Source organism: Phacochoerus africanus, chromosome X (assembly GCF_016906955.1).
Source record: "Phacochoerus africanus isolate WHEZ1 chromosome X, ROS_Pafr_v1, whole genome shotgun sequence".
In the NCBI taxonomy this organism is placed as follows: Eukaryota; Metazoa; Chordata; class Mammalia; order Artiodactyla; family Suidae; genus Phacochoerus; species Phacochoerus africanus.
This window is the reverse complement of record NC_062560.1, coordinates 8463727-8476081: the sequence shown is the minus strand read 5'-3', so window position 1 is coordinate 8476081 and position 12355 is coordinate 8463727. Positions and strand designations below refer to the sequence as shown.

General features: G+C 50.3%; 1 protein-coding gene across 1 annotated transcript in view; it reads right to left on the bottom strand.

Annotated features, from left to right (window-relative positions):
• Nucleotides 1-12355, bottom strand: part of SHROOM2 (shroom family member 2) — a 151359-nt gene that overhangs the window by 70245 nt on the left and 68759 nt on the right. Inside the window, 1 exon segment of the mRNA XM_047765116.1 lies at nucleotides 8417-8568. Coding sequence (XP_047621072.1) covers nucleotides 8417-8568 — 152 coding nt within the window.

The following is a 12355-nucleotide window of genomic DNA, read 5'->3' as shown; positions in this document are numbered from 1 at the left end:
GCAGGCACGGACCCCCGTCACTAGACCGGACCCCTCTGTTCCTCCACGCCACCATGCCCGGCTAACCCTTGCAGCCCCCTTGCAGGCGCCCGCAGGGAACTTCCATCCTTGGGTGTTAATCTGCCTCTGAATGCGAGCTTAGCACACATAATTAGAGTCAGGCAAGGTTTAAGGCCCTCAGCAACGAGGCAGGAAATAATGAACATGAAGCACACGTATGGATAACTTGGGAAGGATGGGCTGGCAGGCACCCTCTGCAGTAAACAGAACTCAGAGTACCATCGGAATTTGGAAGAAAGACCACAAGAGTAATATTTAAAAGAGATTTTCCCTACAGTATTTGAAACTGCATGTACTTTCTAGGAGCTGAACATACGGTCATCTGCCTCTGACCTGGCAACAAGCCCACCGCTGTCCCGAGGGCTTTCAGCGCTGAGCCACTCCTCATCCATCAGGGCAACGCTGCAAGTGACCCAGTTCTGGGTCTTAACGTTTTGCACACACATGCACTTAAGCCAGTGGCAAGACCACTGTGGCCCTCGGGGAAATACCAGCCCTGACCTGCCCGGCAGGATCTCTGGGGCGGGACAGGACACCAAGGAAGAAAGCACAGGGGACACCTGTACAGAGACAGACGCAAGAAACGATGACCACATCTGCCTGAACCTTCCTGCGAGCCGCACTGTCTTAGCCAAGCAAAGACGGAGCAACCAAGTGGCCGGGAGGCACGGCCGCCCCTCAGCCTCTCTGCCAACTCCCATCGCTCCTCGGAGGCTGTGGGTACCACCTGGGCATCTCGAAGGAGGACATGTGGGCACCTGGCAGGGGCTCCTGTTCCCCTCCCTCGTTTCCAGCTGACTCCACTCTGGGAGGAAGGAGCTGCTGGCTCTCATCTGTCTGGGGAGAGACGGTGATCTGGGTTGGTCTCTCCTAACACGTCAATCCCCCGGCTGCTATTCCTTGACAAGGTACCAGTGAAACCACACACCACTGCTTGGTGCCACCGGCCGCCCGGCATCCTAAGCTGGCTGCCTGCCAGGTGCCCTGCTCCCGCCACATGCTGAAATACAGCAGGTACACCCAGTGGCTGTCACGGCCGGAGGGAGTCGGCCTGAGAACCACTGTTGCACACCGTCCACAAGACCCCAGGTCCGGGTTCTACGCTGAGGTGCGCGCTCGCCCTTCCCCAGAACCTCCTGGCACCACCCAACCTGCGCTGGCCGCTCCCCCCTCCCCCTCGGGACCCGAGGCTGTCTTCAGTCCTTAGCAGAAGAGCCACCCTTTGGTCAGGGGCCTGGGGAGGGCAGGTCGCCGAGGGGCAAGGAAGCTAAGGGTCATCCGGCCAAACTCAGGTCGCGCAGCATTTAGGACTTACCCGTCTGTGGCTCCAGCTACAAATGCATTACAGAGAGATCTTATACAAATTACTTTGCATAAAAGAATCACTTTTTAAAAAAAGAGTAAAAAAAAAAAAAAAAAAGGAGTTCCCGTCGTGGTGCAATGGTTAACGAATCTGACTAGGAACCATGAGGTTGCAGGTTCGATCCCTGGCCTTGCTCAGTGGGTGAAGGATCCGGCGTCGCCATGAGCTGTGGTGTAGGTTGCAGACGCGGCTCGGATCCTGCGTTGCTGTGGCTCTGGCGTAGGCCGGTGGCTACAGCTCCGATTCGACCCCTAGCCTGGGAACCTCCATATGCCATGGGAAGTGGCCCTAGAAAAGGCAAGAGGACCAAAAAATAAAAATAAATAAATAAATAAATAAAGAGTACACGCTCCATTTGGGAATCCTACACATCCCAGCAGAAAACGCTAACTGATCTATAAGGCAGACATCAGATTAGGGGTTGCCTCGGAATGAAGAAAGAAGGGAACGCTGAGATGAGGCGGAGATTCGAAGGTGTTCAGACAGGGAAGAACACACGTGACCACAGAAGTGAAATCGCTGAAACACTCAGCGCAGCCTTCGAAAGGAGGCCGACGGGCAGCTGGCCTGGAGGTTTACAGGTCCTCTCACCACAGGCGTCTTCAGGACTTAGCAAAGTAACCCACCATGTGCCAGGTGGCAGCAACAATCCTACTCTTAACTAATTAGCCCTTCTGCAAAATTTTATTCACATGTCTACACAAAGCACCCTTTCAGGCTTTTCTAACGGGCAAAAATAATACCTCCTGTATCATATGTAAATACACGGGGGCTTCTACAGTGTTGGTGGGAATGTACCTTGGTACAGCTACTCTGGAGAACAGTACGGAGGGTCCCTAAAAATCTCAAAACTGAGTTATTCTCTGATCCAGCAAACCCAGTTCTGGGCATATATGCCGAGAAACCTCGGGAGTTCCCGCTGTGGCTCAGCAGCAACGAATGGGACTCGTATCCGCGAGGATGTGACTTCAATCCCCGGCCCCTGCTCAACGGGTTAAGGACCCGGCATTGCTGTGAGCTGTGGTGTAGGTCACAGATGCGGCTCGGATCCTGAGCTGCTGTGTCTATGGCATAGATCAGCACCTGCAGTTTCAATTCGAGCCCTAGCCTGGGAACCTCCACATGCCAAGGTAGAGCCCTAAAAAGACTAGAAAAAGAAAAAAAAAAAGAAGGAAGGAAGGAGGGGAGGGAGGGAGGGAGGGTGGAGAAAGAAGGAAAGCTGTAATTAGAAAAGACCCACGCACCCTGGGGTTCATAGCAGCACTACTTGCAGGAGCCAAGACAGGGGAGCCACCGAAATGGCCATGAAACAAGACCACATGCAGCACCACGGATGGACCTAGGGTTTATCATACTAAATGAAGTCAAAGATAAATACACTTGTAGATGACACAACTTATGTGTAGAATCTTTTTTAAAAAATGATAGACGTGAACTGATTCACAAAACAGAAAGAGACTCACACAGAGAAAACAAATTTAGGGATGCCAGAGGGCCAAGGCGGAGAGGGATAAATCAGGAGTTTGCAGGTACCAGATACACAGCGTTATCTATAAAGCAGATCAACAAGGAGCTACTGCAGAGCCCAAGGAACTATATTCGGTACCTGTAATCATTGGCGCAGAGAAAAAGAATAAATACAGAGGTATCAGGATCCTGTTGCTGTACACACGGGAAATCAACGATACATCAACCAAATAAAAACCTGTAACTGTTAATATACATTGTTAAAAAATGTAAAACACCTGGTACTAAAAGCATGTTGAAAAAAAAAAAGCATTTGAATGATCTGCTTGGGGTGCTGTTATGTCCTGTTACATGGGTTCCTTAAAATACTAAACTCTGTCTAAAGCAGATAATCCTGCTGTGCAGCCCTCCCTTAAAAGGAAACCAAGAATTTGGAAGGCAGACCTGGGGTTTTCCACAGGGCTCCCGCCACCCCCTCAGGGCACAGGTGGGGTCCCCCTGCCCAAGACACACCAGCAGCGCAACCAGCAGGCAGACCGCCGCCCCCTTCCCCCTTTCGTGCATGCACGCTGTGCTCTGAACATAGCTCGGGTGGTCTATTTTTTTTTTCCCCCATGATACTGGACTTCAGAGTATTTCTTTTTTTTCTTCTAATTTTAATTTTCAATTTTTTTAACTATTTTATAGTTTTTAAACTATTTTATAAATAGTTTCTAGAGTAAATTATTTTACTGTATTTATAGTTGTACAACAATCATCACAACCCAAGTTTACAGCATTCCCATCTCAAACCTCCAGCCCATCCCTCCACACCGCCCCAACCTCTCTCCTTTGGTAACCTTAAGTTTTTCATAGTCTGTGAGTCAGTATCTGTGCTGCAAAGAAGTCCACGGGATCCTTTTTTTAAGATTCCACATGTAAGTGACAGCATATGACGTTTGTGTCCCACTGTCTAATGTCACTTAGCATGATAATTTTGAGGTCCATCCATGTTGCTGCAGGTGCCATTATTTCATTCCTTTTTATGGCTGAGTAATATTCCTTTGTGTAGGTCGTCTGTTTTTATATCCTCATTTTTGTTCGTTTTTGGGTCACGCCTTTGGCATGCCAAAGTTCCAGGGCCAGGGATCAAACCTGTGACACAGCAGTGACAATGCCGGGTTCTTCACCGACCACACCACTAGGGAACTCCACTTTTATATCCTTAAGTATGTTCCTCCAGTTCAAAAAGAGCTTCTAAACCTATGGAATGATGCCCAATAACACTCGCTCAATGACAGAAATGCCCATTTAAACAATAACATCAGAGTTCCCATCATGGCGCAGTGGTTAAAGAATCCGACTAGGAACCATGAGGTTGCACGTTCGGTCCCTGCCCTTGCTCAGTGGGTCAACGATCCGGCGTTGCCGAGAGCTGCGGTGTAGGTTGCAGATGCGGCTCGGATCCCGTGTTGCTGTGGCTCTGGCGTAGGCCGGTGGCTACAGCTCTGATTTGACCCCTAGCCTGGGAACCTCCATATGCTGCGGGAGCAGCCCAAGAAATAGCAAAAAGACAAAAAAATAAAATAAAAAATAAAAAAATAAACAATAACCTCATCTGTCACCTATCACGTGCACAAAGCCCACAAAAATGAACAAACTGGTGTTCCCATCGTGGCTCCGTGGAATCCAACCTGTCCTGCATCCACGAGAACGCAGGTTTGATCCCTGCCCTCCCTCAGTGGGTGAAGGATCCGGCGCTGCCACGAGCTGCGGTGTAGGTCGCAGACTTGGCTTGGATCCTTCATTGCTGTGGCTGGGGTGTAGGCCAGCAGCTACAGCTCCCATTGGACCCCTCGCCTAGGAACCTCCATATGCCACAAGTACAGCCTTAAAAAAAAAAAAAAAACAAAGACACGCACACACACACACAAGAACAAGCTGCGCACTGCACAGCCCTTCTGTCTCAAAACCCCCACGGTAGGAATGTATCGTGAGGGTCCGCGCACACACACACACACACACACACACACACACACACGCGGACTGGGTATAAAGGCACCAGCCTGCGGCGCTGTCTGACGTAGGAACACACCAGAAGCACCGCAAGGACGCGTGCCAGAGGATCAGTTAGACACACGGCATGGTGTCTAGACTGTGGAGCACCACGAGCTCATGAAGAGAGGTCGTGGGTCAGACCCCAGTGCACGCAGGAAATCAGGACACCGCAACCTCCATCTCTGCAGGTACACACACGAGCACGGGCCCGTCTCTACAAGGAAAGTGAAGAGGCGCTGGGCACACTGCGGCTCTCCGGAAAAGGAAAAGGGGGGGGGGGCTGGGAGGAAGGTTTATGGATTGCACCCCCTTCTCTTTTCAAAGGGGGGCTTTACCATGTTCGTGGGGTACTCAGAGCGCTAATAAATACCGAATGAAGTCTTTCTCTTAGAGTAAACCGTAGCCGGCATGCCAACAGCCACCCTCAGGGCAATTTTCTGTTTGGATCACCGGGCAATCAATAAACCTTTTGGGGCACCGCCCAGAACAGAACGGAGCTGAGCCCTACCTGGAGACCCAGCCTCCAGCCGCCTCCCATGAACACAGGCACAGCGGACCCCAAAGGCTCCTCTTTAAAAACGCAATGAACTTGGGATTTTTTTTATCATGAAAATAATATACAACTGGACTGTAAACTGAAACATGGTTAAGATGGTAAGTTTTCTGCTGTGTGCTTTTTTTACCACAGTTAAAAACTAATCCTTTTGGGCGTTCCTGCTGTGGCTAAGCGGGTTAAAAACCCAACATAGTGTCTGTGAGGATACAGGTTCAATCCCGTGCCCTGCTCAGTAGGTTAAGGATCCGGCGTTGCCATAAGCTATGGTGCAGGTGGTAGAGATGGCTCAGGTCCAGGGTTGCCATGAGCTGTGGTGTAGGTGGCAGACGCAGCTTGGATCTGGCGTGGCTGTGGCGGTGGTGGTGGCTGTGGCCGGCAGCTGCAGCTCCAATTCGACCCCTAGCCCGGGAACTTCCACACGCTGCGTGTGTGGCCATAAAATACAAAATAAACGTAATTAAAACATTGAAAAAGGGGGCTCTGTAGTCCTGCACCTGCTCTTACATGTCCCACTCAAGTGGACTTGGTGGGGCACCTTTCGTTGGTGACAAACACTGACACATTTGTCACAGCAGCACTCTACCGCATGCATGATCCCTAATTCACTTGAGTCGCGTCCTTCTGCGAAACACCTAGGATTCTCGGCCCGAGGCAGACCTTTTTGAAACACGTGGCCAAACCCATTCTCTCAGATCAGCACTTGTTTCTCCCACATCTCACCACCAGCAGGCACCGCTCTGCCAGCCCGATGGTCAAAATCTAGTGTCTCATTCTCAAGTAAACGTGCAGACTCCCAGTTAAAACATCTTTTTTTGGAGGGGTGGAGGGGCTGTGCTCGCAGCAAGGAAAAGTTCCTGGGCCAGAGATGGAGCCCACATCACAGCAGGTCCTTAACCCGCTGAGCCCCAAGGGAACTCCTCAAACATTTTTTAATACCCTCATTCCCTATGTGCGCTTCTCACTTTAGAAACTATGGCTGTCTTTCATCCAACTCTCTACTGGGGTGCAAATTCCCTCCTTTCTCGCTGTTAAGACTAAACCAACTTTCCTGCACACACCTGCTTTTTCTGGACCCTAGGAAAAGACCCAACGTTGATCAACACTTCATTCTACCTTGTTAGGTGCAACTGGTGAAACTATTCCTGTGTCCTGATTCTGCACTGCCCCCCACCCCAGTATGTGTCCATGGCTTGTTTATTGGCTGCTGCCTCCCCAGGCTGGCCAGTGTCATACCGACAGGTTTTACGGAAGCAGCACCTCAGGGTCAGCAGCCTCATATACCCTCCCATGATGCCATCAGGGCAGCTCAGTCAATCTGATTCCTTAAACCCCAGTCCTTCGTGTGCCCTGGGGCACCGGGCACTGCAGCAAGCAGCCCTCTGGAGAGAGCCTGCCTTCAGCATCAGCTAAGCTCCTGATTTCCCCTCCAGGAGAGAAGGACGATGAGCCAGAGCTGACTGGGTGTTTCAGGGGCTCAGGCAGCCCCATCACGGAGATGGGACAGGAGACAGAAGGGGGGGGGCGCATTTGCCTGGGGGCTGGCTGATCATCCCTGGGGGTGGTTTCTCACTCCCGTCCATCCTGCAGCTCAGGCTCCACTCACCAGCGCCCCACTGTGTCTACTGAATCCCTTGAGAACGTCACGCGTCCTGTCTTAGGAGGCTCAGCAAGGCAACCTCAAAGAAATTCGACAACAGGACGGCCCCACTCCTGTTCCACTCTTCCCAGAGGGCTCCCAAACAGCCAGGCTGAGACTTCCTTTTTCTGATTGCCCCTCAAAAAGGAGGCTGTTCCACGAATGTGGCAAAGAATGCAATTTTTAACTTCCTCCCTTCTGAACCTCCGCCTTGGATGCTGTATCGGTCCAAAGAAAAGAAAAGAGTCCTTGGGCAATATGTCTCCAAGGCTACAGTAAAAATCAATTCACTTTCTAAAATTTACCTCCAACCTTGGAAAGACAGCCCTAATCCTTCAAAAGAGGCCACGTCAGTGCTTTACTATGCCTTGGTCAACTATAAAACACAAGGTGGAGAATTATTTCTATATGAAAACACATCACCAACACCTCTGCTATGCCTGAGAATACTGTGTTAGTTCCTGTGTCTAAAAGCATCATGTACCTAATTTCGCTTTCTAACCCCTTCAAATCCTCCCAACCCCTCTCAGCAACTTAGTTTCTAGGAGCATGCCCCCCCCCCACCTCAGCACAGCAGCAGAAACACCTTTTAAGTCAACCTGCCATCACACTATTTTAGCATAAAACCCCCAAGCCTGGTAGGCTGCCACCTTGTGGAAAAGACAGGCAATGACATGTCACTTCATTTGAAGCATAAATTTTCTGACTGCCAGAAAATTACCTACCTGTTGCCAAGGAAATGATATGAATATTCAAGTTCACTTGATAATCAAAAGCAGTCAGGAGTAGTAAAGGAAGGAAAGTTTTAAATTTTTTTCTTTTTTTGTCTTTTTAGGGCCGCACCTGCGGCATATGGAGGGTCCCAGGCTAGGAGTCTAATCGGAGGTGTTGTCATCAGCCTACGCCAGAGCCACAGCAATGCCAGACCCAAGCCACATCTGCGAGCTACTCCACAGCTCACAGCAATGCCGGATCCTTAACCTGCTGAGCGAGGCCAGGGATTGAACCTGCAACCTCGTGGATGTTAGTCGGGTTCGTTTCCACTGCACCACAACAGGAACTCTGAAAGTTTTAAATTTTTAATGCTGGATCCATACCAAGCCAAGCGATAGATTTCTAAGCGTGTAGATTTTTAAGTGTATATATACAGAGAGAGAAAGGAAGACAGACAGACAGACAGACACGCACAGAAGGATTCGGTCCAAGTCAGAGTTGCCGCCGTGACTCAGAGCAGACCTCACACTGGGCTGTTCTGCTCACTTCCATTTGTAAACGAGGCATGAGGCCCACGTCTTACCTCTTTACCACGAGCTTCAGGGTCTTGTGCGACCCCTTCACCAGGCAAATTGCTTCCTGTCTAAACCCCGAGAGACCAACGTCATTGATGCCGACGATCTCGTCTCCAGCCAGTAACTTGCCCACCGCCGCGGCTTTGCTTCCCTCTTCAATCTGCAACAGAGAAGCGTGTCCTGTGAGCAGAGTCGGGCCCAGAACTCGGCCAGGAAAATGCCACCGGCCACCCGGCGGCGGGGCGGGGGGGGCAGGGAGATTGGGGGGCGGCAGTTCATCCTTCACTTGGTCTGTCACGGCAAGGCTGGGGACGGGAAAGTGCTGGACGGCGCAAAACAGCAAAAGCAGGAGTTCCCCTTGTGGCTCGGCAGTAATGAACCCGACTAACATCCATGAGAATGCAGGTTCAATCCCTGGCCTCGCTCAGCGGGTGAAGGATCCAGCCTTGCCGTGAGCTGTGGTGTAGGTTGAAGCTGTGGCTGTGGTGTAGGCTGGCAGCTGCAGCTCCGTTTCCACCCCTAGCCTAGGAACGTCCATGTGCTTTGGGTGCGGTCCTAAAAGAAAAACCAAACAGCAAAAGCAGTGGATCCAAGATACAGATCCATCTTCTGCATCTTCTTGATCCAAACAGTAACGATAGATTTTTATTGTTTCTTTTACTATTTACTAGTTAGTTCTCACCCATGAAGCCCATACCTAGGTATTTTTTAACAGTTTACTTTTTTGTATTTTTATTAGAGTATAATTGATGTACAATGTTGCGCCAATTTCTGCTGTACAGCAAAAGTGAGCCAGTCGTACACATATATATTTTCCCCCCTTTCTTCTATTGTCTTCCATCATGGTCTGTCCCAGGAGACTGTATAGAGCTCCCTGTGCTGGACAGCAGGACCTCATTGCTTATCCACTGTCAACGTCATACTTTGCATCTACGAACCCCAGACTCCCGCCATCCATCCCACTCCCCCCTGGCAATGAGACGCATAATAGCTTTATTTACATGTAGTTCAAATGCCACACAATTCGGCCATATCAACGTAAAGGGACGGCTTTTTAGGAGCGTCACAGTGCTGTCCAACCACCAGCACGTCCCATTTTGGAGCAGTTTCCCAAGCCCAGAAGAAACCTCATGCCTATCGGTGGTCACTTCCCAAACCTCCCAGCCCCCAGCAGCCACGCATCTACTCTGTGTCCAAGATCTGTCCATTCTGGACATTTCCTATACACAGAATCATACAATAAATAGGTGGCCTTTTGTGTCCGGCTTCTTTCGCTCACAAGGTGCTCAAGGAGCAACCACACGGTAGCCTGTGTCAGGGCTTCATTCCCCTTTAGAGCTCAAGGCTATTCCTTTATATGGACCGATCACATTTTATTTATTTATGCATTGATAACAGCAAGGTAAATTGTTTTTACTTTCCGGATATTCAGCTGCTATGAACACTGGTGTCCGAGTGCAGGTGTGAGGGTGGGTCTTCAAATCTCGTGTGTGTACACCCAGAAGCATAACTGCTGGGCCATAGGGCAACTCGGGGAACATTTGAAGGACCTGCCCAACAGCTTCCTAAAGCAGCTGCACCACTTTCCATCTGCATGTGAAGATTCCAGTTTCCCCGTGTCCCTGCAAATATTACCCTAAATCATTCATGACAGTCCAAGGTTATTACACCCTGCTGTTCGTGTTACAATATTCCCTACTAAATGCTTTTTTCTAATGTAAACTTCTTTATTTTTATTAAAGTATAGTTGATTAACAATGTTCTGTAAATCTCTGTTCGACAGCAAAGGGACCCAGTCATATACATTCTTTATCTCCTATTACCTTCCATCATATTCTATCACAAGTGATTGGATAGAGTTCCTTGTGCTGTACAGTAGGGCTTGATTGCTTACCTAGTCTCAATGTCATAGTTTGCATATACTGACCTCAAACTCCCTGTCCATCCCACGCCTTCCCCTCTCCCTCTTGGCAATCACAGTCTGTCCTCTATGTCTGAGTCTGTTTCTGTTCTATACATACGTTCATTTGCGCCTTTTTTTTTTTGGTCTTTTTAGAGTGGCATCTGTGGCATATGCAAGTTCCTCAGCTGGGGTCGAATCAGAGCTGCAGCTGCCAGCCTACACCACAGTCACAGCAACGCCAGATCCGAGCCGCGTCTGCAACCTACACCATCGCTCATGGCCATGCCAGAGCCTTAACCCACCGAGCCAGGCCAGGGATCGAACCTGCATCCTCATGGACAGGAGTCAGGATTGTTACCACTAAGCCACAATGGGAACTCCCATCTGTGCCGTATTTTACATTCCACATATAAGTGATATCTGGTATTTGTTTTTCTCCCTCCTCCGTGTTAAACACATGTGTATCAGTGTGTATTAACTGACTCCCTAAAAGCCTGAATGTCAACTTTTTACGATTTTCATCCTGAGAAATCTTTGTCTTTTTATGATTTTCATCCTGAGAAATCTTTGTCTTTTTACGATTTTCATCCTGAGAAATCTTTATCTTTACATCCTTAACCGAGTTATCCCTATAGAGTAAAAATCCAATTCAGCCTCAAGTAACCCACCCATTCACCATCGTGTTTTATACGGCACCACTTGGCAAAGCAGGGCCCGTGAGCCATGTGTACAGCTGGTCGGTTGCCTTTTTTTTTTTTTTTAAGTAAAATTTTACTGGCATACAACCACACCCATTTGCTATTCGGCTACGAGCAACAACGGAACCACCTGGCCCACAAAGCCAAAAATATTTACTCCTTGGCTCGTTACCCCCTAAGAGTTGCCAACCCCTGGTTGACACCAAAAAGCCATTCTTTTTACAAACTGCAAGGAAAAACCAGTGACAAAGATGAACGCCCCTGGATGCAGCAGTGGCCCGTTGGAAAGGTCAGTGCCCCGCCTGTGTGCCAGGGCTCACCAAGACTCCGTTGCACACCTCACAAAGTGTGCAGACTGCAAAGGCCCCTCCTCTGGTAATGAAAGAGCGGGAAACCGAGCAACTTACAGGCTCAGTTCTGAAACCTGGTGGTATCTTCCCTCAAGTCTCCGCCTGGGGCCAAGGCCAGCTGCGCGCTCCTCAGGGTAATAAACAGAGCAGTTACTCTCTGCAACCCACACCATGAACCAAAAGACCACTCGCAGCAAAAATACGAAGCCACACATTAACAGCCCGTTTCAACGTCTAGACAACGGTATCCCAGCGTAATAACAGAGCATAAAGAAGTTTCCACCTGGCCAAGATTACAGACTCAGCCGCATGAGCCAAGGTGAAGGTTACCCCCCCACACCCCAGAGCAGAGGTGCAGACACGCCCTGGGGGAGGAGCCAGCAGTGGGGGAGGGGGCAGCTGGTGGTGGGAGGGGGGTTCCCAGCAGGTGGCCACCAGCAGAGGGCATCTGAGGAGGGAGTCCCTACTGGGGCTCAGCAGGTTACGAACCTGGCTAGTATCCATGAGGATGCAGGTTCAATCCCTGGTTGGCTCAGTGAATTAAGGATCCAGCATTGCGCTGGCTGTGGTGTAGGTTGCAGATGCAGCTCCAATTCGATCCCTAGCCTAGGAATTTCCACATGCCACAGGGGCAGCCCTAAAAATAAAAATAAAAAAAAGAAAAGAAAACTGCCATGAAGAGCTGAGGACAGGGCGCTGGGGCCTCAACAGGGAGAGCTGGGCTGGAAAATGGGGCAGGTGGAGAGGCAGGAGGTAGAGAGAAAGAGGGCTGGAGGGGCACCAAAGAGCTAGGGAGCACGAGCCACGGGGGTGGGGGGTGGCAGACGGCCCCCGGGACCCTCGGCACCGCTCCAGCTGGGGTCCCTCGGGGGCACCCCCACCCAGGGCCAGCAGTCGAGAGGTGGGTGGGCTGAAGGGCAGCACCCTTCCCCCAACAAGGGCCCACGGGCCACCAACTCCCGTGGCAGGGGACAAGCAGTGCAGGTCTGTCACCGC